The 27,398-nt window shown below is 43.3% G+C and overlaps 1 protein-coding gene across 1 annotated transcript in view; it reads right to left on the bottom strand.

The window, feature by feature from the left end:
• The window catches only part of TRPC5 (transient receptor potential cation channel subfamily C member 5), a 516,224-nt gene that overhangs the window by 15,794 nt on the left and 473,032 nt on the right, over positions 1-27,398 (bottom strand). The window contains exons 8-10 of the mRNA XM_082263564.1: positions 20,543-20,752; positions 20,326-20,367; positions 8,466-8,555 (exon numbers count right to left, since the gene is read on the bottom strand). Coding sequence (XP_082119690.1) covers positions 8,466-8,555; positions 20,326-20,367; positions 20,543-20,752 — 342 coding nt within the window. The remainder of the gene's footprint in view (positions 1-8,465; positions 8,556-20,325; positions 20,368-20,542; positions 20,753-27,398) is intronic.

The raw sequence follows: 27,398 nt of genomic DNA, 5'->3' as shown, positions 1-27,398 counted from the left end.
CGTGGTAGATATATTTTTCTATTATGTAAGCTATTTTATTTTCAATGTATACTGGCTTGCATCTATGTGCCCCCGCCCTTCTCTCCAGTGGTGCTCCAGGCCTTGGCTCAATTTATGAGTCCCTACTCTGCTATACCTGTTATAGTCCTGGGGGATTTCAATAATGTGCTGGACAGGGGCTTGGACAGGTTTCGCTCGGGGACCGGCTCCCTGGGCGCCTCGGGTCCTACCCCCTTCTCCCATTTGTTGGCCGAACTGAGCTTGCAAAATGTGTGGAGGAGTAAGAATACAAACAGCACGCTGCTTCTCCTGTTTCTCATCTGCCTATAATGGTCTGTCTAGCATTGACTTTTGTCTGGGTAATGCTGCTGCTTGCTCGGTGATTCAGTCTGTACTTCATGCCCCTAGAAATATTTCAGATCACTCCCCGCTCGTGGTTCGGCTGGGGAGGTCTCCAACCAGAAGGCCCCCGACTGTCAAAGGTCAGCCCCTTCTGGCTCCCGCTCCTCCCTGCTAGTGACCCTATTTCGCCGGCCTTGCGGGATTTTCTCTTACATAATTAGGCTTCTGCATCGCCCTTGGTGGTGTGGGATGCCTTGAAGGCCCATCTTAGGGGGATCCTTATTACTCAAATTTCAATGATTAAATCTAGGACTAAGGACTGGGAGAATCAGATTCTCGCTAGGGCGGGAGATGCAGAGCGGGCATTTGTGTCAGACCCCACACCTGTTAATGAACGGCATTGGCTGGAGGCCCAGGCCCTATATAGACAGAGTTCTATTAATTCTGCGGAAAATAAATGTTTTTTTATACAGCAACATTATTTTAATGAAGGAAAAAATACTGGTCATCTGTTGGCTGTTATTGCTAAGGTTTAACAGGGTATCTCCCACATTGCAGCGGTTCAGGCTCCTGATGGCACGCTGGCTCAGGACCCTGTCCAGGTTGCCTCTGTGTTTTCTGAATACTTTAGGGCCCTATATTCCTCTCGGGTCTGTCCTTCCGAGTCAGACCTGGAGGACTTTCTGGTCGATTGTGAATTCCCTCAAATTTCGCGGTCTTAGCGGCGGGAGTTGGGTAAACCTGTTGAGGAGCTGTCTGTGGCTGTCTCCCAGATGGCAAACAATAAGTCGCCCGGGGCTGATGGCTTCCCTACCGAGTTATATAAAACTTACGGGGATACCCTCCTTCTGGCCTTGCTGACTACCCTGAATGAGGCTCACAGGGTGGGAGAATTGCCAGACTCTATGCGGGAGGCGATAATGGTCGTTCTCCCCAAACCTGGAAAGGATCCATTGCTCCCGGACTCATATAGGCCTATCTCCTTGCTTAACACGGATGTCAAGCTGTTGGCTAGAGTGCTGGCTAACAGATTGGCGAAGGTTGTCTCCAGGTTGGAACATGTTGATCAGTCGGTTTTTATCCCTGCCAGGTTGACTTCTTTGAATCTTCGCAGGCTGTTTTTAAACCTTCAGCTCCCAGTTGATAATCCGGGGGGCAGGGCTATTCTTTCGCTTGGCGCTGCCAAGGCTTTTGACAGTGTCGGGTGGCGGTACTTGTGGGTGGTGTTGCGTCAGTTCGGACTCGGTGCTGCATTCATTTCATGGGTTCAATTGCTCTATACTGGGCCTAAAGCGCGTATTAGGATTAATGGATCTCTTTCTGACCCTTTTTCTCTGTACCGGGGTACCAGACAGGGTTGCCCCCTCTCTCCTTTACTGTTTGCGCTAGCGATAGAGCCTTGCGATACTGATTAGGAACTCCCCCTCTATAGTGGGCTTTTGCCGTGGTGATAGGGAGGACAAACTCTCCCTCTATGCAGACGATGCTCTACTGTATCTTGGGGACTTGGGAGGCTCTCTGCAGGAGGTCATGTCCCTTATCACCAGATTTGGTACATTTTCTGTCTTTGCCATTAATTGGGACAAGTCGATACTGCTCCCCCTGGACCCCCTCCCGGGGACGCTGCCGTCTGTTGCCTCACAGCTGCAGGTGGTCTCTACTTTTAAGTACTTGGGCATCGTGATATCCGCTAACCCTAAAGATTATATCACTTTGAATCTCAAACCCCTGCTCACTCGATTTCGTGCTAAATGTGCTAGTTGGAGCAAGCTTCCTCTTACGGTTACGGGTCGGTTGAATTTAATTGAAATTATATGGGCACCTCAGTTACTCTATATTCTGCATAATTCCCCGATGTGGATACCTAAATACTGGTTTGATAGGGTGGACTCCCAGTTTCAGGCACTTATATGGAAGGGTGATGTGGCCCGTCTGAAACTTGAAATTCTGCAATACCCTATGGACAGGGATGGACTAGCCCTCCCCCATACAGAGATGTATTTTTTTGCGTCGCAGCTGCAACACTTCACGGGATGGGACCTCCCTGACTGCGCGGACCCCTCCCGGGCTTTGCTTGCGCTGTCTGACTTGGGTTTTACTTCCTTCTCTCTGATGGAGATGGGGTTCCCTGAACTAACCCTACACTGCCCTACTTCATATCTTTTTATTCGATTATGGAAGGCGGTTAAACTAAACTTGGGTCTCTCTGGCTTTTTCGCTCGTACCCCCCTGTGGAATAACCGTCTATGCGGGGAGATTGCTAGATTGGGAGCCTTCCCTGGGTGGGTCCGGGCAGGGGTTAAATATTTTTCCCAGCTGTATGGCCGTAATTTTTAAGCCTCTGGCCCAACTGCAAGCGGAATACCCGCAGCTTGGAAATTGCCGCTACCAATACTTACGTTTGTCTCATGCACTTCGGAGCCAGGGTCATACGCCTCTGCGGCTGATTGAATCTCCATTTTTAGAATCCATCTTTCGGGATAGTGAGAAAAAGGGTATTATCTCTAGAATATATACCACTCTCCTGGCCTCCCTCCAGGACTATTCCCTGCTCCCCTGTAGGGCTAAATGGGAAAGGGATCTTGGCCCCATTGACAGTATTAAATGGGAACAAATCCTTGAGGCGGCCCCCCTGGTTTCTGTATCTGCTAGCCATAAATTGTCCCACTTGTTTGTGCTACATCATATATATAGAACCCCGAGACAGCTTCACGCATGGGGCAGACGCTCTTCACCCCTGTGTCCTAAATAAATGTAAACTGCACACCGGTGATTTTATCCACATGCTCTGGAAATGCTACTGGCGATTTGTAATATCCACTATCAATGACGTATATCAGGTTCAACTTCAATTGGATCCGCTGGTGTGCCTACTAGGGGGGTTGGATGAGACGCTTTATCATCCACATATATTTGTGGCTCTACTTCGACTGTTGTATTTGGCTAAGAAGCTTATTGCTAGATTGTGGATGTCTTCTAGCCCCCCCACTGGTGCGCAGTGGATCCATTCTGTTAATTCTATTTTGACACGAGAGAAACGCACCTATTACCATAGGAAATCTCCTTTGAAATTCGAGAGCATATGGGGCTCCTGGTTAGCCTCTCCTGGAGTAGCTCCCCCTCAACTCATCTTAAACCAATTGCTTATGTAGGTGGTGGTGAATTGTTGGCAGTTGAGACGATTGCAGCACACTATGTTAGGTTTGTTGTTATAAATTTTTTTTTTTTCTTTTTTTTTTTTAGTTTTATTCTTTCATACTGCATATGACATGGCATTGTTATTCCCTTGCGGTTATGCTCTTTGCACTGGACAGCATTGTCTTCTGTGATCCTTTATGGTTGTATGTACATCTGCACTGATTTTTATATCTTCTGTACAGTGTTTTTTCTGTTCTATGCCATTTCTCAATAAAAGTTTTTTCTGATTTAAAAAAAAAAAAACCCTCAGAAGTTGCATGAAAGTCATACTTGAATTTGATACAATGCAACTTGTGTGCAACAGTTATCCATTATCACTGGTCAAAGTCGTATCCAAGTTGCACCCATCCAAAGTTGTGTCAAAGTTGTACGACTGCAAAGTTGCATTGACTTTGGAGTGAATGGAGCCTAAAAGCTTGGAAACGAAAGAACTTTGCACTTGCACTCCAAAGTCAATGCAACTTTGCAGTCGTACAAGTGTGAATGGAGCTTAAAGGCCCGTACACACTATAAGAAAATCAGAAGTAAAATTGCGTCCGACGAACGATCTGCCGATTTTCGGAGCGTTAGTATAGTGCTTTTGACAGCCGATTACGGATATTCGTACGGCAAAAACTGGATGTGAAGGCTATAAAATTTGTACTGTACGTGAACACCACGTTCGATTTTTGTTCAATTAGTACAGTTTTCATCCGAAAAAAAATCATAAGAGCAAGACTAGGCATGCTCGGAAACTAAAGAATACATAGAAAACAATCCCACACATGACATAACTTCTGAAGTTGAATTCTGTCGTATGAGAATTTTCATATGAAAGTAACCTCTTCACTTTCCATATGAGACTAGCATGCAACAAAAAACTAAAGAAAATGTGTCTGATAATCTGATCGTGTATATGAGGCTATAGACATACATGTCTGGCTACAGGTGCTTTTAGATATGTAGCAATGTCATACAGTGCCTTGCGAAAGTATTCGGCCCCCTTGAACTTTGCGACCTTTTGCTACATTTCAGGCTTCAAACCTAAAGATACAAAACTGTAATTTTTTGTGAAGAATCAACAAGTGGGACACAATCATGAAGTGGAACCAAATTTATTAGATATTTCAAACTTTGTTAACCACCCCCCATCCGCGCTACAGCCTATATACGGCTGCAGCGCGGACTCGAATTTTCGGGAGGCCGTTTTTAAACGGCCTCCCAGTGACACGCCCCCAGCGCGCTCCCGCGAGCGCGCTGCGGGGAAAATCTGTGTGAATGGCCAAACAGATCGTGGTGAATGGCCAATCACAGCGGCCATTCACCACGTGATCTGGCCGTCCAATGAGCGATGATCTCATATGTAAACATATGAGATCATCTCTCATCGCCGGCGCTCCTTCCTCACACGGAGCCTGCAGTGTGAGGAAGGAGGGAGAGCTGCCCAGCGCCGGGGACACAGGAGAATGTAATCAGGGCACCGATCACCAGTGCCCTGATTACACAAGGTAAAAACACACACACAGTGCCCCCCCATCAGTGCCCACAGTGCCCGCCATCAGTGCCCCCCATCAATGCCCACAATCAGTGCCCATAGTGCTGCTAGTCAGTGCCCATCAGTGCCTGCTCATCTAGGCACTGATGAGCACTGACTGGCAGCACTATGGGCACTGAGTGTGGGCACTGATGGTGCTGCCCATCAGTGCCACTCATCAGTGCCACCCGTCAGTGTCCAGTGCCATCCGCCAGTGCCCATCAGTGCAGCCTCTCAGTGCCGCCTCTCAGTGCCCAGCAGTGCCACCTGTCAGTGCCCAGCAGTGCCGCCTATCAGTGCCCAGCAGTGCCGCCTATCAGTGCTCATCAGTGCCGCCTATCAGTGCCCAGCAGTGCCGCCTATCAGTGCCCAGCAGTGCCGCCTATCAGTGCCCAGCAGTGCCGCCTATCAGTGCTCATCAGTGCCGCCTATCAGTGCTCATCAGTGCGGCATATTAGTACCTCCTCATCAGTGCCCATAAGTGCCACCTCATCAGTGCCCATAAGTGCCACCTCATCAGTGCCCATCAGTGCAGCCTATCAGTGCCCATCAGTGCCGCCTCATCAGCGCACATCAGTGAAGGAGAAAAATTTATTTTCAAAATTTACTCGCAGAAAATAAGAAAAACTTTTTTTTTTTTCAAAATTTTTTGGTCTTTATTCTTTTTTTTTGTAAAAAATAAAAAACCCAGAGATGATTAAATACCACCAAAAGAAAGCTCTATTTGTGTGAAAAAAATGATAAAAATTTCAAATGGGTACAGTGTAGCATGACCGCTCAATTGTCATTCAAAATGTGACAGCGCTGAAAGCTGAAAATTGGCCTGGATGGGAAGGGTGTTTAAGTGCACAGAAGGCAAGTGGTTAACAAACTAAAAAACTGAAAAATTGGGCGTGCAAAATTATTCAGCCCCTTTTCTTTCAGTGCAGCAAACTCTCTCCAGAAGTTCAGTGAGGATCTCTGAATGATCCAATGTTGACCTAAATGACTAATGATGATAAATAGAATCCACCTGTGTGTAATCAAGTCTCCGTATAAATGCACCTGCACTGTGATAGTCTCAGGGGTCGGTTTAAAGCGCAGAGAGCATCATGAAGAACAAGGAACACACCAGGCAGGTCCGAGATACTGTTGTGGAGAAGTTTAAAGCCGGATTTGGATACAAAAAGATTTCACAAGCTTTAAACATCCCAAGGAGCACTGTGCAAGCGATAATATTGAAATGGAAGGAGTATCCGACCGCTGCAAATCTACGAAGACCAGGCTGTCCCTCTAAACTTTCAGCTCATACAAGGAGAAGACAGATCAGAGATGCAGCCAAGAGGCCCATGATCACTCTGGATGAACTGCAGAGATCTACAGCTGAGGTGGGAGACTCTGTCCATAGACCAACAATCAGTCGTATACTGCACAAATCTGGCCTTTATGGAAGAGTGGCAAGAAGAAAGCCATTTCTTAAAGATATCCATAAAAAGTGTCATTTTAAAGTTTGCCACAAGCCACTTGGGAGACACACCAAACATGTGGAAGAAGGTGCTCTGGTCAGATGAAACCAAAATCAAACTTTTTGGCAACAATGCAAAACGTTATGTTTGGCGTAAAAGCAACACAGCTCATCACCCTGAACACACCATCCCCACTGTCAAACATGGTGGTGGCAGCATCATGGTTTGGGCCTGCTTTTCTTCAGCAGGGACAGGGAAGATGGTTAAAATTGATGGGAATATGGATGGAGCCAAATACAGGACCATTCTGGAAGAAAACCTGATGGAGTCTGCAAAAGACCTGAGACTGGGATGGAGATTTGTCTTCCAACAAGACACTGATCCAAAACATAAAGCAAAATCTACAATGGAATGGTTCACAAATAAACATATCCAGGTGTTAGAATGGCCAAGTCAAAGTCCAGACCTGAATCCAATCGAGAATCTGTGGAAAGAACAGAAAACTGCTGTTCACAAATGCTCTCCATCCAACCTCACTGAGCTTGAGCTGTTTTGCAAGGAGGAATGGGCAAAAATTTCAGTCTCTCGATGTGCAAAACTGATAGACATAGTGCGGTCATTCCTTCTTGCTTGACAAAACTGATAGAGACATACCCCAAGCAACTTACAGCTGTAATCGCAGCAAAAGGTGGCGCTACAAAGTATTACCTTAAGGGGGCTGAATAATTTGGCACACCCAATTTTTCAGTTTTTTATTTGTTAACAAAGTTTGAAATATCCAATAAATTTTGTTCCACTTCATGATTGTGTCCCACTTGTTGATTCTTCACAAAAAAATTACAGTTTTATATCTTTGTTTGAAGCCTAAAATGTGGCAAAAGGTCGCAAAGTTCAAGGGGGCCGAATACTTTCGCAAGGCACTGTATATATGATCCTGGAGCCTTCTCCTAACTGTCCTTATTGTCTCTCCAATATAATATGCCCCGCATATAAATGTTAGAACATAAATAACTCCTGATGTATTGCAATTAGCCTGTCCTTTGCATTTCAAGACTTTACCATTCAACAAAGTAAGAGAATTGCCTTTAATCATATGCATGCAACACATTTAACTCGAAGGGTGATATGCCTCACTAGATTTGCTAAGATGTGCAATTCTCACGTTTTTCCTCTTGTTCTTTTTAACTCCTCCGAGATGCACTTTACTTAAATGCTGATATGTTAGTACTGAATGTACCTTCTTTGGGGAAGAGGTATTTAGATTTGTGTTTTTTAATTTTGATGACACTTGGAAAGTGATTGCATTATTTGGATATGCTTGTAACACCTCATTTAATATTGTGGCTACTGTACCTGTCTTTATCAAATATGCTGATCTTTCTAAAATAAAATCTTTTATGGGAAAAATCAGCACAGCCATTATGTAGCACTGCAAATCAAGAAGCAGGGCCTATGTAATAAGCCAACATGGCTGCTCTTGTGTTCATATAGAATTACAAGTAATGCATATAAACAAGGTTTTCAAAACATTAACCCACAGGTAAACTATTTACATGTTTTTACATCTACCTTCATATGCATAATAAAAATAACTTAAACACCTCGTAAGTGCTGGTTGGTACTTTAAACCAGCCTTTAGCAGACTTTACCTGCATATAGGAAGCCAAGTTTAAAAATGCCTGCATGTATTGAGCGCCACTTTAAAAAAGCACTTTCTATGTATGTAAGTGTTCTGTTATGTAGTTACTTACACTGAACTTCGTTCAAAACAGTAAAAGGCAATTCTCTGTGTTGCTAGTTTCTAGGGACAGTGCAAGTACTTTTCATTGACAATATTACAAGGTGACTTTAGTTCTTGAATTACAGTGCTTTTAACCACTTTCCTTTTCCATTCTTGGAGTTTAACAAAGTAACTAAAAGTAAAAACTGATACCTCAGACTTGTAACTTTTGCTATATATGTCATACCTTAAAATTTTCCTCTGTTAATCCTTCATTGGTCTTTGAATTCCTGATCATTGCTGCAACATAGCGTTTCACCAAATTTCGAATAACTTCCTGAAATGAAACAAATTGTACAATGTTAGGAGGCTGAATGTTCAGTTAGAAGGTAATTTTCTTTCACATGTGCCTGTACAGTGCAAATTAGAAATGATGGTTGGATTTTTTTTTTTTAGTTTTACATGATATAAAACGCAATTTGATCAAGCTGATTCTGTAACGTGCAGTCTGTGGAAGTGTGGTACAAAGTTTGTGTTTGTCTTGAGGATCATACTGCTTGAGCCTAACCCAAACATACGACTCTAAAAACTAAAATATGTTGGTCGCATTCATAATTTACTAAAGGAATGGTCTCTACAACAAATTTTCAGAGCTACAGGGTAAAATTATTAAAGATGCTTTTTTGAGAGTGCTGTTCTTTTGTTCTGAAGTGCATAGCTAAACAATGTGCTTATGTACAGTAACATTATAAAATTCTTATTCATTACTTCACAGCATGCTCCCTTGTTTTTCTGCATCATGTAACAGGCAAATGAGAATTGAATACAAAGCCCACAGGGAGAAAATATGAACATTGTAAAACTGTTTTGTAAGTGAAATCCAAGCACTAAAAGTCCCAACTGTGCTTAGCTAGTAGAAAAAATACTTGCAGTTTATTTATCCTACCTGTTTACCATAAACATTTTTTAGTGCTGAAGAATCATACTATCTATATTCTCTGTAAATATGTTTAAATCAGAGTCTAAGTTTTTTTTACAGGTTTCAGAAAACGTGTGGTCTGTTGTCGTGGATTTCTACAAGCATGTAAGATTCTGTATTTCGGCATTTAGCGGGTTAAAGTGAGGTGGATGAAAGCAGTCCATTAACTTGGAATGGGTCGTCAGTGCACAGCAATTAATAAAAAAAAAAAAACACTACCCTGAACCACCTTTTTTTTTTTATTTTAAAGGTACCGTGAAGCACAGGCTCATTGCCCCCAGTAAAACACACATTTTACTGCTGGGTAAAAAAAAAAAAGCCTTAGTTAATATGTGTTATATCCATGGTGATGTCAAATGACTGCCTTCTAAGTTCAAAGATAGAATTATTCAGTAGTGCAATCTCCAGGAAGCTTGAATCTTTTTAAATATGAAAGCAGTTTCCTCAATCTAGTGGATTCAATTTAAATATTTGGGAGTTCAGAATACTCCTGACCCCTCTAAGTACTTTGAATTAAATCTACTCTTTTTACTTAAGCATTTCCAAGCCAAATGCACTACCTGGTGCATACTCCCGTTTGTCAGTTGGCCGAGTGAACCTAATCAAAATGGTATGGTCACCATTATTGTTATACATTCTTCACAATTCCCTGTTATGGATACACCTTATATGGTTTGTACACATTGACACCCTATTTAGAGATCTCATATGGCAGAAAAAACAGCTAGGATATGATTACCTACATTGCAGTATAGTAAGGGTCAGAGGGGCCTCACACTCGCAGTAACCAAACTTCGATTTTATTTCCTGGCCTCCAAGCTCCAGCATCTGGAGGGTGGGGACTCCTAGATTATTCTGATCCGATTCGTAGGCTCTTGCTTTCTGGGGCTTCGAACTATGCAGCTATGTCTCAGTTGGAGACTGGGTTTCCATTTGTTATAGAATCGCACAGTGTCTCTTTTGAAGAAACTCTTTCATAGTTAAAAGTAGCTTGGGACTGTCAGCCTTCCTGCAGGAAACACCCCTATGGTGTAATCCCAAAAATACACAAATTGGAGAGGTTTCAGTTCTGGGAGGATGTAGGTATCCGTTATGTATCAGAATTATACATTCAAAACACGTTGATCTTTTACTAATTTACAAGAGGAATTTGCCTTGCCTAGACAACAGTTTTACTTGTATCTCCAACTGAGGCGTGCCTTGCAGGCCCAAGCTCGCCATTCCACCATGTTAGTAGCAAGGAAAGGGGGAAAAAGGGGCGGGACTTTAAATGAGGTAACAAATTATTGTATCTCCATCCCTAATATCAATTGGAACAAAGGGGGATTGTGTGGGACTTTGAATGAGGCGTGTGGTTAAGATGACCAAAAAGATTGTATATATAGAAAAATATATGTGCATACATGTCCAAACAAAAAACATGAAGGGTACACATGTAATCTGATTTATTTTGCATGCACAGTGGTGACATAATAAATGCAATAATGACATACATTGAATCCCAATAACATAGCATAAAAGTATAAATTGGATTCTAAAACATTCCGTAACAAAGTAGTAGATACTCCATAGTAATTGCATCATGTATGCTGGACGCGTTTCGTGTATTTGTAACACTTCCTCAGGAGCTGGTGCAATGAATTAAAATAGAGTAAAGGCTGTAGCCTCAAGGAATTTGCCATAGAAGGACCTCCATATCGTCTGGCCCGGGAGCTGAGGGAACAGTACCAGGCACGCACGGGGGTGAACACAGAATTTGCAGTAAAAGAATTGGGACTCACCGACTCCTGTTGCTTATCTCCATGTTAGTAGCTGACCATCCATTACTGCGTGAAATAATGCGTGAAAATAACAAGAAAGGCGTGATTTCTCAGATTTATTCTACCTTCGTCTCAACCATAAAGGATACGGCAAAATTGCTTTGTAGGATAGATAGGAGCAGGATTTGGGAGATTTTGGGAGTGAGACCTGGGAGATGTGTTTACAGTCCATCCCTTCTATCTCGGTCTCACTCTCATACAAATTATCACAACTGTTGTTGCTACATAGAGCCTATCACATCCTAGTGCAACTTTTCTGACGGAGCAGAAGATAATCTTATATGCCCTAAATGCTGTTGAGATGCTGACCTAATTTATCTGCTGTGGCAATGCACGAAATTATCCCGGTACTAGAACTCTGTAACCGATACTATTTTTGCAGTATATATGTGTAGCACTGCCTCCTAGAGGACTGCTGGATAATAAACTCTCGGGTCCCCCTGGGTCACTGTTAGCAACACTGGCATTCACAGATCAACACTTTACTTCTTAGCTTAGTCCAGGGGTATGTGGTTGTTTTTGGCGTTTCATTTTAAATAGGGATGGGAGAAGGGAATTGTGGGATACTCCAAATGAACTATAAACAAGTTGTGAGGACTCCTGTCTGATGATTCAGCCAGGCTGCTGATCCACCTTGCACTTAAGTAGATTTGGGTTTAAGTCTCTTGCTAGAAGGCTTGGTGAACTACATTTATCTTCGGGACACTCTCCTCAATATCCCTTTTCTGGACTGCTAACACTCATCCTCTGACTGTCCTACATTTGGGGTGCCCCCTTGATACGATACTGTTTTTATAGAGTCTCCAGTGTCTCCCCACTCAGTAAGCTTTCCTGGACCTCTGGGTTCAGCTCTGTTCCTCTGGCCCTCAGGATGACCTCCTGATGCCATGTGCCACTGCTACAGAGGAGGAGGCAGCCGTCACCTTCCCTCCGGGACTTTGCTCACCAGCCAAAGACCCTGCAGCACATGTGCTCCTCGCTTTTATACAGTATCCCATAATGCACCGAGACAGCCGGTCTCTGCCAATCATCCCTATTGGACCAGTGCGAAATACTACCTAGACCCAATGAATCACACACTGAGTAGACCTAACTCACAGATCCTGCTCTCTGGTAGGCAGAAAGCAATATAGATTTGTCTGCTGCTCCTCTGATAGACAGAGCCAAAATCTATACTCTCTCACAAGCACCTACCTAGGAGGGTGCTACACTCACCCCCGGCTAAACGAGCCATGTCCTCACTGGCTCTGGGCAGCCGCCCCTGCAAAAATTATTTTGCCAAAAATTTCTACAGAGTATCCCACAAACCTGGAAAAGGGAAGTAACAAATGTACAGGGCCATGGGGCATACCACATATGTGGCCAGTAGATATAATAAATTACGTTAAAAAATATATATGACTAAATCAATGCACCCCCCCTCGCCAAACAAAAATCTGCTTGGACGGGTGAGAACACATTACCCTGTCTAGCTAACTAGATACAATATATACATTGCATAAGAATCTGCATGAGGTAGTGGAGGGCCTAGCCAGACCCGGAAATCCAAAGCAAGCCTCCAAAGGAATGTAGATTAAGCATGGATAAATGCATAGCTACTTACGTCAGTGAGACTGCCCTCTCCTCAGAGGCGACCTTCTCACCACATAATCTCTAACTGTACATTCTCGCAAAGATTCTCTTCAGTTCCTCCCCCCCGCAGGGCACACTCGACTTGATGTTCCATTGTTACTCTTGAAACAGATAAAAAATAAACCTTGCCAAGCTAACTAGCTCATCTCTGCGAACCATTTTTGTTGACTAGATAATAGGTACAGTCCCTCCTCAATAGTAGGGCACTGACTCTCCTCCTATTATAGTCAGACCCACAAGTTCAGAATGAAGACATGTGGAGTCCACACGACTGGTATTCAGTGTCCTTTCCTTCTGTAACACTAAGGCAACACATCTTCTTCTGCGACAAGCTATATTGCTGGAGCCTGAGCAAGCTTGTCCAACTTGTGCGTTTAAAACATCTCTTCAAGGGGTCCCTCACTTTGACATCCCCCCCCCCCCTCTGAAGAGACAATAAGTCTCTACCTCCTTGTCCGAGGTAGCAACTCACATAAAGTTCTCTCAACTGGCCCACTGGCCTAAAAGGATCTTGACAAAATGTCCTTTGAGCAAATTATCTTTGTAAAGGAATTCTTCTCTTCTGTACTCTCTCTCCTGGCCCGTTGGCCCAAGCTTCTTCCCAAAATCTCTTGAATTGTTCCAGTAGTTGATCCTGGCCCATTGGCCCAAAGGATCTTGTTAGAACATTTGGTAAATAAAACGTCTGATGGCAATTGTAGCATGACCCCAAGTGACTACTGAAGTCCTCTGAACAGAAAGTGTCTTGTGTGTTAGAGGGTCGGCCCTCTTTTGATGGTACTACACAGTGGTAGCAGTTCTGCTGATTTCCCAATCCTTTTTGCAAGGATGGAAGGGAAAGGGGGATATGGGAATAGGGCTTTGGCCCTAGCAACAACAACTTGAACCTGTGCTGGAACTTGCACTTGGAACTTCGGGCTCAACAGCCCTTTTGCTTCTTAAAGATCTCTTAGGCTAGCCAGCCTTATAACAGTACCTCTGCAAGGGCCTACATCCTTAGCAGTAATGGTCAGCATGAGAGATCCAGACAGACTTCCCCTCAGAGTCCTGGAAACTGACAGACCAAGCCTGGCCAGTTCAGTTTGGGCGGTGGACCTCCACACGGTCTATGTAGATGGCCCGCCCTAGGTTCCAGTTGGTCTTCACAGAGCAGAAGGTGTCCCATAGCTCAGGCCTTACTTTGTTCCGATACGGCTTGGGGATGTAAAGGAACTCCCAGAATGCATCGTTGCACCACTCTCCCCTTCTGGCCTTGATCTCCAACATAATCTCCTAAGGAGCTTAGGGGTAATTTGTACCCATACTCCAGGGCCCCCTTCCTCTGTATAAAACATTGACATCTTGAGAACCTGTGCAGGGTCTGTCGATTTCCTCTTACAGGTGGGGAGTATATGGTCTCTGTTCTCCTGATGAGCTTTGAGTAGGCCTCGTTCTGATCCTGAGCCCAGGTGTAGGTACGAGGTGGGGACAAATCTGGGACCCTCGTAGCATAGGCCAAACAGAACCCCAAATTCCTGGCACACTGCATGCGTACCACAGAATCCCTTGTCTCCTCATCAGGTAAACTGGGACTTGCAGAGCTGCTCCTTTCATCTGCTCCCCAGTCCCACTCTTGTCTCTTCCTCCGAATTCCACACATCCATTCCTTCTTCCAAGGACCCGAACCGATGCTGGAACCTAGGTGATCCTACATCATTGGCTCCGACCTCCTCTCCACTGGACGCACTGGAGGCCTCTCTCCCGGGAGCCCATTGATTCCCCTCTGCCTTGATTGAAGCTGTGGATTCTGCCCGTGCAGGTATAGCTGGCCCTCTTCCTGGCCACAACTCGGCCTGTGTCACCTGGGTACATTTAACCTCTGAGGTGTGAGTCTCCCAGGTCTGGCATATGACAGTGTAAGTCTGCTACACTGGCCTCGGCTCCAGTAGCGCTCTCTGTACTCCCCTTCCTCTGCCCACAGGGATCCTTATAGGCACCAGCGCTTCCTGAGTGAATCCTGTCTCCCAACTCACACACAGCTTCCTGAGCTGACAATCACTTTGCATCGCCTGCACAAGTAGTTCATCGCAGTGACCACACTGACTCCATGCCTGCAGCCGCAAAGACACATTCAAGCACCGGCCACATACCAGCCTGAGATGTTCCTTGCCGCCTCCACTGCACAGCACCAGTCTTTCGTTGGGCACCAACCAAACTCCGGTGTCCCAAAGGACCAACTCTGGTTAATTCCATCAGCTTCTCAGGTACTCTGCCAACACGTGGGATAGCCCCTGCTCTCCAGCTCACTCTGGCATCTGCCATCTTGCTCTTCCATGCACGTGTCTGCTCCTCGGCTACACCCAAAGGTGGAAGTGATGTCTCAGCTCTCTTCCTCCTTTTGGATTGGCAGTCTATGGGTACCAACCCTGCCCACAACTGCAGACTAGCTGACTCTGGCGGTGGCTCCTCCTGTTAGGCAGATCTCTTCAGCTTGTGCTCCACCATGCAGTACAGCAACCCCCTCCGCTGCTGCCGCAACTCTGCCTAGCCAGCATGAATGTCACTGTGTGGCAGATTGTGTTCACCGACACACACATATCTGTCCTTTCTGTCTGTACCTGGGCCTCAGCTGCACTTCTTTCTTCCCAAGCCAGCTGACCTCCCATACTGTCTAGGAAATTTGTCCCGCTGTCATGAATTGCACGGTCAACATTTTTCTTCACAGTACTTGTACAGACATGACCCCCAACACACTAATCCCTGTGTCCCGGGTCACTGCTCTCCTCATCCACGCTTGCACCCTTACTGTAAAGCAGACGCAGTCCTTTTGTACAATACAATGCTTTTCTTCTCCATCAACTCTCCTGCATTTCACTTGAGAACACATACTGTTTCTTAGATAAATGTCCGTCCGTTGCCCATGGCAACCACCGTTACTAGCTTGACTTGTCAGTACACTTTCACTGATCACTGTAAGGCAGACATTATCCTCTTCACTGACACTCCAGCACATTACTTTGGACAGCATAATGTTACTTGATGGGACTTCTCGGCCGTTGCCATTAGCAACCGTTGCAGTAACCCAGGTGTGCATCCCGGATGATGCCCCCAAATGTAGCACTGCCCCCTTGAGGACTGCTGGATAGTACACTTTTGGGTCCCCTTGGGACACAGTTAGCAACACTGGCATTCACATATCAACACTTTACTTCTTCGCTCAGTCAATGATCAGTCCAGGGGTATGTCGTTGTTTTTGGTGTTTTTATTTTAAATAAGGATGGGAGAAGGGAATTGTGGGATACTCCAAAGTAACTATTCACAAGTTGCGAGGACTCCTGTCTGATGATGCAGCCAGGCTGCTAATTCACCTTGCCACTTAGGTAGATTTGGGTTTAAGTCTCTTGCTAGTAGACTTGGCGAACTACATTCATCTTTGGGACACTATCCTACACATTGGATTGGACCCTTAGCAGTAGGGCACTCACTGCAACTATAGCAGTCAGTGCAAAATTGCTAGAAAAAAGCTAGGCAACAGCTACACATTGGATTGGATTGGACTCTTAGCAGTAGGGCACTCCCTGCAACTACAGCAGTCAGTGCAAAACTGCTAGAAAAGAAGGTAGGCAACAGTTAGACAGTGGAGTGGAGACTACTCTTTTTAATACTCCCAGTTAAGTAGAACAATATTATAATGCAGAAAGCAGAACATTTCAGCATGTCCATGGTCACCTGTTAAAGGTCTTCTGTTTTGTTCAAACAATGCTGCAACTTCGTAAACCTGCTCAGGAGTGGAGGACAGAGGAGCAGAGAGAGAGAGAGATATCTTCCAGCATGGGAAGCAAGTCTTTTGTTGCGTGCCTCATTTTTCTCTCCACCACTGAAGAGGATGACTTCTGTCAATTAGGGCTTCTTTCAAATAGAGATGAAGTAAATCATCAAGGCTCATTGTTGCACATTCAGAAGAAATTGAATCCTCTGCATGAGGCCCCAATAAAACACAGAAAATGTCCTGATCAATTAGACGACAATGAAGCAGATTCTCTTCTGTTCAATGTGTTTTTGGACATTTGTCTGTTTTTTCAGCATGCTGCTCTTCATAAAAGTAGTGTTCTGGACTTTTCTTTTCGGCAGGAACCTCCTGCACTTCCATATCTTCTGACAGCCATTGTTTCGCCTTAGCCAATACATCATCAGAAGAGAAAGCATGGTTCTTGTATCGAGGATTCAAAATACTTGCAAGCACAACATGTTTAATCTCTTCATGCTTCTCAAAACATATATCAATCAAAGCTCTTTGGCTTGACATACCATCATTTGAAAGTTGGAGGGTGTTGTGTGCCATGATGACACAGAGGTCTGACGTATCAGCAAGCCTCATTCCTTTAGGCAGGTTTGCTCCACTGTCTCTAAGTTGCGCAAGCATCACTCGGGCTTTGTTGATTCCCTATTCTTCAAGCATGCCTATAAACATTTCTCTACTGTACTTAGCTGTGTGGGATCCTTGCTTCACTTTTGTATTCAACACCAATTGCCTTTTTGTCCATCAGCTGTCAATGAAGTGGCATATAAGAATGAGCAGTGACTCGGACTCTGTTTGTGACCAGCAGTCCATCGTGAATGAGAGCCATTTGCCAGCATTCTCTGGTTGCAGCATAGCCTTTACTTTGTCAACTACCTTTTGGTGTAGCTTTGCCAGCATTTTGGTTCGATAATACTTCTCACTCTTCAGTGTGTAGCTTGGCTCAAAGCATGGACATCAACAGCTTAAATCCTGAGTCAGACACCATTGTAAATGGCTGGTTATCAGTGACAATCATCTCTGTGATTACTCTGTCCAGCAGTTGGGATCTTCCATTTGAATCTAGATAGTGACATCTGTTTTTTTTCCACAAACATATCTGTTATTGTTGCCTGGGATAGTGGAGGAGGTATTGAATCAAAATCGCAATGATATTCATTTTGTTTTTTCTGTGCTGCATGATGCAATTCAATATGTATCTAAAATATGTATCTAATATCTAATAACCCTTAGATGGGCCCAAAGATTTGATGTATTTTTGTTTTTTGCAGTTACTGATCCCATGGTTATGTTTGTACATGTGTTGCACACTGCTGCTTTTCCTGGAGATTGTTGAGACGAGAAATAGTCCCAGACCACACTTTTACTCTCTCTCCTCATCCATCTCCATTTCAACTTGAAAGACACAAAAAAGATTAAAGAAATGGCTTGCTGAAGCTGCTGCTGATGCTGGCACTGGCACCCTGTTGTGGGTTGGTGGCTGACGCCTGGCAGTGTGGCTGGCTTGGTGTCACCCTGTTATGGGTGGCTGGCTTTCAGGAACACTGTGGTGGCTGACTGGCTTTATGTCACCCTGTTATGGGTGACTGGCTGGCTGGCTTGCTGAATGGTGTCACCTTGTTATTGGTGGCTGGCTTTCAGGAACAGTCTGTGGTGGCTGGTTGGCTGGCTTGGTGGTGTCACCCTGTTATGGATGTCTGGCTGGCTTGGTAACTGGTGTTACCTTGTTATTGGTGGCTGGTTTTCAGAAACAGTCTGTGGTGGCTGGTTGGATGGCTTGGTGTCACCCTGTTATGGGTGGCTGGCTTGCAGGAAAACTGTGGTGGGTGGCTGGCTTGGTGTCACCCTGTTATGGGTGGCTGGCTTGCAGGAACACTGGTGGCTGGCTGGATTGATGTCACCCTGTTATGGGTGGCTGGCTTTCAGAAACAGTCTCTGTGGTGCCTGGTTGGCTTGCTTGGTGTCACCCTGTTATGGGTGCCTGGCGTGCAGGAACACTGGTGGCTGGCTGGATTGGGGTCACCCTGTTGTGGGTGGCTGGCTTTGAGGAACAGTCTCTGTGGTGCCTGGTTGGCTTGCTTGGTGTCACCCTGTTATGGGTGGCTGGCTTGCAGGAACACTGTGGTGTCTGGCTGGATTGGTGTCACCCTGTTATGGGTGGATGGCTTGCAGGAAAACTGTGGTGGGTGGCTGGCTTGGTGTCACCCTGTTATAGGTGGCTGGCTTGCAGGTACACTGTGGTGGCTGGCTGGATTGATGTCACCCTGTTATGGGTGGCTGGCTTTCAGAAACAGTCTCTGTGGTGCCTGGTTGGCTTGCTTGGTGTCACCCTGTTATGGGTGCCTGCATTGCAGGAACACTGGTAGCTGGCTGGATTGGGGTTACCCTGTTGTGGGTGGCTGGCTTTGAGGAACAGTCTCTGTGGTGCCTGGTTGGCTTGCTTGGTGTCACCCTGTTATGGGTGGCTGGCTTGCAGGAACACTGTGGTGGCTGGCTGGATTGGTGTCACCCTGTTATGGGGGGCTGGCTTTCAGAAACAGTCTCTGTGGTGCCTGGTTGGCTTGATTGGTGTCACCCTGTTATGGATGGCTGGCTTGCAGGAGCACTGGTGGCTGGCTGGATTGGGGTCACCCTGTTGTGGATGGCTGGCTTTGAGGAACAGTCTCTGTGGTGCCTGGTTGGCTTGCTTGGTATCCCCCTGTTATGGGTGGCTGGCTTGCAGGAACACTGTTGTGGCTGTCTGGCTTGGTGTCACCCTGTTATGGGTGGCTGGCTTTCAGGAACACTGTGGTGGGTGACTGGATTGGTGTCACCCTGTTGTGTGGCTGGCTTGCAGGAAAGGGTCTGTGGGTGGGTGGATGGATGACTGGCAGCATGACCGGACCAGACTGCAGCTGGCTGTAACACGAGGCTGTGGGAGGCGGTCTTAAGTGCAGTGCGAGTGGTGAAATGGCATCACATACGGGCTGGGCAGGCATGGGAGGCGGTGATAGAAGGCAGAATGTGTGCACGCAATATACGGAATGACGTCACGAAAATATTGCCAATATCGGTAAATCAAAAGGCCGATTCCGATATATCGGGGAAAGTGCATATCGGCCCCGCTGATAATAGGTCGATCTCTAGTGTAAAGGGTCATTTGGCCCTTGGTCTGTTCTATTTAAATTGTTCTCAGTCACGCTCAGGGGTTCTTATACAAATATGTGCGTATGAAAACAGACGACTCTGTTGTTGTTATTACCCCATATGAGGGTTGTTTGCATTTTCCTATCACTGGATAGAAGATTTGTATGTTGTGCACAGCCTCATGGCCATTGTCCTATTATTGATTTTTAACTGTATGTTATTTTGTTGATGTTCCTTTTTGGTACTTTTGTGCCATCGAGACTTTTTATGCTCATTTAGGGAAACCTATCCAGTTACATTTTAGACAGGGTATTGTAACCCGGTTATGCTGTGTGATTATCCAATATTGAGCTTGCAGTCTCCTTTGTACTTAATCCCTCATGGATGTAGAATTGTATTTATTTTTTCTTGGCACAATAAAGATTTTCCCAAATAAAAAGAAATATGAAAGCTACCGCTGCTGATTTGTTCTTAAATCTTAAAGCATCTTCGTCTCAAACAAGAATCAACATATAAAGAGTAGGGACACCCGATGTTCTGAATCATAGATTCCTATTTTAATGAATAAAAAATGTAGCTATGGTAGCTTCCTTATTTCTATCTGGACATAAGGAGGAAAAATGCCAAAAAATGACTCACCAACATTTGTAGAGAAGTCATACATATTTTACGATGTCATTGCTTTATCACAGAATTTAATGTTCTTCAAGGTTGTCATTAACTGTTTTGAGTCACACCTTATCAAGACTGTTATTACAAGAAGTATTCTTACCTGGTAGTGCTGATTCTGAATCAGGTTGTCAGCGTGCCGCTCCTGCAATTAAAAGTGAATATATTAATTATGTATGTATCAGCATAATGCAAAGATGTTTTCCATGATCCCCAGCTGAATTTCTAGAGGGCAGAACGTTAAGATACTAAAAATTAAGAAGCATGGGAGTCCTTGATTAAAAAATTGTAAGGGGAAAATATCAGTAATCGGGCTTTACCGTGAAGGTTTTTAGGTTTTCATGCTGCTTCTGAAGTTCCTCTTCACGTTTTTTATGTGGGCACAACTTATAGTGGATCCATTTGCAAAGGTACCAGATAGACTTTGGGCTTGCGATAATGTTAAACGGGGGTGGCAGAGTGCCGCCTTCATCAAAATAACTCATCCACAGTTTAGTCCTGGCAAACTTCCATTCAATATCAGCATGATCCTACAGGAGAATAAAAGGAAATCAGTCAGGACATCTCTTTACAGTCCACACCATGAACCAAACTTTGCCATTCATCATTTCTTATTTGAGTTCACAAATATAAAATATTTTGCCATGAAATGTACACTCCAGTCAAATTACAGTGCACGTACAGCCAAAACTTTTTTTTTTTTTTTCAGTTTTCAAAAGAATGGGTCTTTAATTATATCCTTAGAGATTTCCTCTCACTTCCATCAAACAGGACATGAGAGAAAAGCAAGAAAACAGGGACACAGCAAGAAAACAGTGGTACTATCATTTTATTTCTGAATTATTATTATTATTTTTATGATAAAAGGATTTATGTAGTGCCAACAATTTGCACAAGGCTTTATAAAAGGAGACCGTACAATACCAACACAATTCAATGGAAAAGAGTAAAGGCCCATACACACGATACGAAAATCGGAAGTAAAATTTAGTTCTAAGAACGATCTGCCGATTTTCAGATGGTTAGTTTAGTGCTTTCGACAGCCGATTATGAATTTTCTGGACTGGATGTGTAGGCTATAAAATTTTTATCGTACGTCAACAAAACGTCCGATTTTTGTTTAGTTAGTACAGTTTTCGTCTAAAAAAAATCGTAAGAGCAAGACTAGGCATGCTCAGAAACTAAAGAACACATATAAAACAATTCAACACATGACAGCACTTCTGAAATTTAATTCTGTCGTACGGGAATTTTCATATGAAAGTAACCTCTTCACTTTCAATATGAGACAATTATGCAACAAAAATCGGACGCAAGATCTTGTGTACGAGGCTTTAGGAGGGTCCTTCTCCTGAGAGCTTACAATCCAGTAGAGAAGGAAAAGTGGAATAAAATGTAATAACTGTGAGAAATTAGCTCATGGGAGAAATAAAAGCTGAAGACAGGATACGTTACCCTGAAGAGATGAGTTTTCAGGGATTGCCTAAAAGTGGACAGAGTAGGAGAACGCAAGAATGTTTAGAGTAGAACATTCCAGAGTATGGGAGAGACTCTGGAGACTTCTGAAGGCAAGCATTGGAGGAGGAGACAAGGAAGCTAGAAAGCTGAACGTTTCGGGAGAAATGGAGAAGACTGTTTGAGTATGTGTGACAAGATTGGTAAAATAGTATCAGGCAGAATTGTAAATGGCATGGTTTGTTGTTGGTAGTATTTTGCATTTTACGACGTATTTGGGCAATCGGAAACCGGTGTAGGAATTGACATAGAGGGGTGGAGAACAGGAGCGGTTAGTAAGGTGAATAAGTCTGACAGCAGCATTCATGATAGACTGAAAAGAGGGAAAGTCTGTGTAGAGGTAGGTCTATGAGAAGGGAGTTACAATAGTCAAAGTGAGAGATAACAGGGGTGTGAATAAGTTGCTTAGTGGTTTCGTCGGTTAAAAAAAAGGCATATTTTGGAGATGTTACAGAGGTGAAGTCTTTAAGATTTGAACAGAGATTGGATTTGGGACTAAAATGACAGGTCAGAGTCCAGAAATACACCTAGCATGAGTGGAGGGGCTGATAGTTGTAATATTGATCTTGATGGAGAAGTCAGGGGAGGGGACATGGGTTGGGGGAATATTATGAGCTCATTTTTAGAAAGCTTGAGTTACCTTTACTTGCAGGCCTGTGAAACCATTGTCACTGTGACAGTAAGGGAAGAGAAATCATTTGGAGCACTGGAAAGCAGTAAAAGCCAACAGGGGTTCAAATACTTTCCAACATTCTAAACTAATAAAAAAAACTTTGGTCTGCATATGTAAGCCTTTGACTGCATACAAGGGCCATAACAATCCAAAGTGTCTCCTAGGATCCACCAAGCCACCCCACTATTTAAAACTGCTGGCAATGTGGTGTTCAGGTAAGGCAACTAATGAGTTCTGTCACTGTACATGCCCACTTCTCAAGCCCACCTATTTAATCCACCTATATTGCTATCTCTTAAACTTAAAGAGAAAAATAATTTAGAATTCACAGATGATTTGTATCCACCTAAACCACATAGCTAAAAATACCATAGACTAAGATTGTAAGATTTTTTTTAATCAATTACACCCATTTAATTATTTATTGATTCACATGACTATGATAAATTAAGTAAATTGATGACAGTCGTGGCTTATGATTGGGTTTCCTCGTATTCCTCCATTAATAATGTCAATAAAAGATGGGCAAGCCTAGGAACTATGGTATATAATAGAGATCTGTTGTTTGTCAATGAACTCATCAGCATTTACTCTAATCTTTATTATTAGCATATGAGGAGGGGCAAAATTTAAATAAAAAGCAAAAAAAAAACTAACCGACTTCTACATCTACACAAATGAGGTGAATGGAGGAATCCCACTGCAGGAATGTTTAATTCTGACAGCTGAAAAAGCTGCAGCCACTGATCAAGATTGACTTTTTAACATATTGACAGAAGTCGATCAAACAATAGACTTCTATTGAACAGGAACGGACACACAATGGTCAAAATTCATCCGGCCTCTGTTGAACTGGCTAAATTTAAATCCGTGTATGGCAGCCTTTTTCAACCAGGAAGCCCAGGGACCCTGGGGTGCCTTCAGGTGTCTTGGCAAAATACCTAGAAATTACCCAAAAACTGTGTACAAGTCAGTGGGTGGCTCAAGCCTGCCTATTAGTTACACAAAGCCAAAGGTTAGGTGTCCTAACAACAAATAATGTCATTGGTTGATGAGGAAGATTTTGGGCCCCTGCACAGCATCCTTGTTTGCCCTTGCCCTGCGCCTCTCCTTCAGCACCAGGGTCACAATAGCTGAGTGAGAGAGAGAAACTGAGGGAGAAGATAAACATTGAAATACTAATCAGTACCAGTGTCAAAACGTGTACTTGCTTTGGAAGAAAAAATCACCATTAATGTTGGGTGTCCTACGCATGTGGATGTTGCTACATCATGCAAAACTATTTGTTTAGTTTTTTAAAATTAAGAAAGGGGTGCCTTGGGATTGTGTGGAGTTTTTAAGGGTGCCTTGACTGAAAAAAGATTGAGAAACACCGGTGTATGTCCAGCTTTATTATTTATTTGACTGGGGTCTAGTAGTTAATTTATAATAGTGATTTATCATGAGATAAGAGGTGAAATGAGAAAATATCAGATGTGGCACAAGTCATTTTTAGGGGGCTGTAAGAAGCACAAATGTTGAAGCATTGATCTGTAAAGGTGTAATAGCAGGGATCTCTAGAAATCTAATGGGATGTAACCCCAGTTTATGAATATCTCCTTAAATTGACACTAAACAATATCCTAATACTTCAAAATTCCACAGACATCCACTATTTTAATAGCCCTGTGAACTAGTTTTAATGAAAATATTTTTTTGTGTTTTTTCTGCTTCCTTGTAATGTCCTCTGTGAGCTTTCAAATTCCTCCTTTGTCCACTCTCTTCCATTTGCTTGTAACAAGTAGTGCATGTTGGCTACGATCATGCTCTATGCACTCTATAAATTCCATAGTTCATCTTAGGAGCAAGCAAGAGAGGATGGCTATATTCCTACACAGAGTGGGACCATGGAGAACATATATAGTCACCCTCTGTCAGGAAGTTGGATCACAGCAGCAAGAAAAAGGAATTTTGGGATTTGAATGAGGCTCAGGGCAATAAAGGCATCACTTTAAGTGAACTTAGTCTCCATTAACTCCCATAGCATGTTTGCAGTCTTTGATCATCTTATGTTGCATGTCCACGGTCTTTGGCCATCTCTTGTAGCACCCCATAGTCTCTGACTATCTTCTGTTGCATGTCTGCAGGTTCTCACAGCTTTTGGTAGCATTACATCACTGAATATTATGTGTGGCTATTTGGTAATGTATGGGGCCATATTTGAGCTTCTCTTCATCAAGTATGTTGATAAGCAGTGATTTAGATGCTTACAACCAGTGAGTTACTTTATATGCTTATTTACTATACTAAAGTATCATACCAATCTTTTTGGTAAATGCCAACGGGGATAGATTTTCAGTTTAGGCCTGGTGGCAGAGCAACTGTGTGAACAGCTGAGGTTGTGAGAGAATGGCAATGTGAACTGCACCATAATTTTTCAGTGTAACATAATCCTTATTACAAAAAAAGATTTTAGTGAAAATATTGGCTGATTACCTCCTGCTCATGACAATTACAACTGTATGCTTCCTCAGACTGTCACTGACTACATCATGTTGAATAGTACAAGTACAACATGCATTAGCACAAGTTTAAAAACATTTATTAAGTACGACAGACTAATTAATTATTGCTAGCTATAATAGGGAAATTCAATACACTCAAACACTCAAGAACTGTATATCATTTCATCTTTAGCTGAATCAAGAATGGCTCACACTGCGGATCATTTAATTATAGGACAAGAAATTAATTAGTAATTAACACCGTTGCCCTGAAGTTTTGGAGTCTGGGATTCAATCCCTACTGGTGATACATTCAACATGGAGTTTGCATGCTATTGCGTTTATTAGATGCTTAGGTCCTGTCCATGTGTTTTTATCAATCCTCAATGTAAGAACATACTGGGGATTATTTTTTTTTTGGTCCAATGTTTTCTGTTTGTTAAAAATAGAAACAAGGATAGCCTACTGACCCGCACACCCACGGGCTACATCCATACTACTGGAACCCCAGTTTTAGTCTCGTGGATCTTTCAGACCACAGGATTTAACATTATCACCCAACCTTGTTGTCCATACTCTAAAGCCACTGATACCACTGGGGTACATGTATCCAGAACCCTGACCATTATGGCCCAAGTTGGTGTCCTGTTCATTCCTTTCATTGTAACGTAAGACTTTCAATACTGTTTCTTTTCCTGAATAGCTTTTGTAATACCCTTATTGCAGTATAATTCCCTGTGTCCAATTCTGTGAGAATTCTTGTTTTTCTATTATTCTCTTGAAATGTTCATTCTCAATTTTTTATTTGATGTACCTCCTTTTATCTTTAACCACTTAAGCCCCGGAAGATTTTACCCCCTTCCTGACCAGACCCCTTTTTTCAACTTGGCACTTCGTGAATTTAACTGACAATTGCGCGGTCATGCAATGCTGTAACCAAACGAAATTTACGTCCTTTTTTTCCCACAAACAGAGCTTTCTTTTGGTGGTATTTGATCACCTCTGCGCTTTTTATTTTTTTGCGATATTAATAAAAAAAGAGCGAAAATCTTGCAAAAAAAATGACATTTTCAACTTTGTCTTTTAAAAAATATCCAATATACTCAATTTATGTCATTTTTTTTGGCCAAAATATATTTAGCTACATGTCTTTGACAAAAAATTTCAATGAGCGTATTTTTATTGGTTTGCGCAAAAGTTATAGCGTCTACAAACTATGGTGTAAATACTGAAATTTACGCAGCTTTAATTTCTGACTGCCTATCTCATTTCATGAAGTGCTAAAATGGCAGGGCAGTACAAACCCCCCCCCCCAAACTACCACTTTTTGGAAAGTAGACATACTAAGGAATGTTCTGAGAGGCATGTTGAGCTCATTGAATATTTCATTTTTTTGTCACAGGTGTTTGAAAAATGACTTTTTACACAAAGTTGTCATTGAAATGATATATTGCTCACACATGCCATTGGTATATGTGTAATTACACCCCAAAATATATTCTGCTGCTTCTCCTGAGTACAGGGATATCACATATGTGAGACTTTTTGGGAGTCTAGCAGTGTATGGGAGCCCGAAAACAAATCACCACCATCAGAATTTCAAAGGGCGTACATTTTTCATTGCATTTTCTCACTACCTATAACGGTTTAGGAGGCCCTGAAATGTCAAGATACCACAAAACCCCCCCAAATGACCCCATTTTGGAAAGTAGACACCCCGAGCTGTTTGCTGAGAGGCATGGTGAGTCCATTGAATATTTTATATTTTGCCACGAGTTTTGGGAAAATGACAATTTATTTTTTTTTTTTTTACACAACGTTGTCACTAAAAGATAAATTTCTCACACATGACATAGGTATATGTGGAATGACACCCCAAAATACATTCTGCCGCTTCTCCTGAGTATGGGGATGCCCCATGTGTGAGACTTTTTGGGAGCCTAGCTGTGTACGGGACCCCGAAAATCAATCACCATCTTCAGGTTTTCTAATGGCGTAAATTTTTGATTTTACCCCTCACTACCCATCACAGTTTCGGAGGCCCTGAAACTTCAAGATAGCACGAAACCCCCCCAAATGACCCCATTTTGGAAAGTAGACACCCCAAACTATTTGCTGAGAGGCATGGTGAGTCCATGGAATATTTTATATTTTGCCACAAGTTTCGGGAAAATTACATTTTTTTTAATCTTTTTTTTTTAACACAAAGTTGTCACTAAATGATAAATTGCTCACAAATACCATGAGTATATGTGGAATGACACCCCAAAATACATTCTACTGCTTCCCCTGAGTACAGGAATACCCCATGTGTCAGACTTTTTGGGAGCCTAGCTGTGTACAGGTCCGCGAAATCCAATCAACACACTCAGGTTTTCTAATGGCGTAAATTGTGCATGTCACCACTGCACAGTTTCGGAGGCCCTAAAATTGCAAGATAGCACAACCCCCCCCCCCAAATGACCCCATTTTGGAAAGTGGACACCCCAAGCTATTTGCTGAGAG

Source organism: Pelophylax lessonae (assembly GCF_965119305.1).
Source record: "Pelophylax lessonae genome assembly, chromosome: 7".
Lineage (NCBI taxonomy): Eukaryota > Metazoa > Chordata > Amphibia > Anura > Ranidae > Pelophylax > Pelophylax lessonae.
Note: the sequence above shows the minus strand (reverse complement) of the source record. Positions and strands in the feature narration are given on the sequence as shown.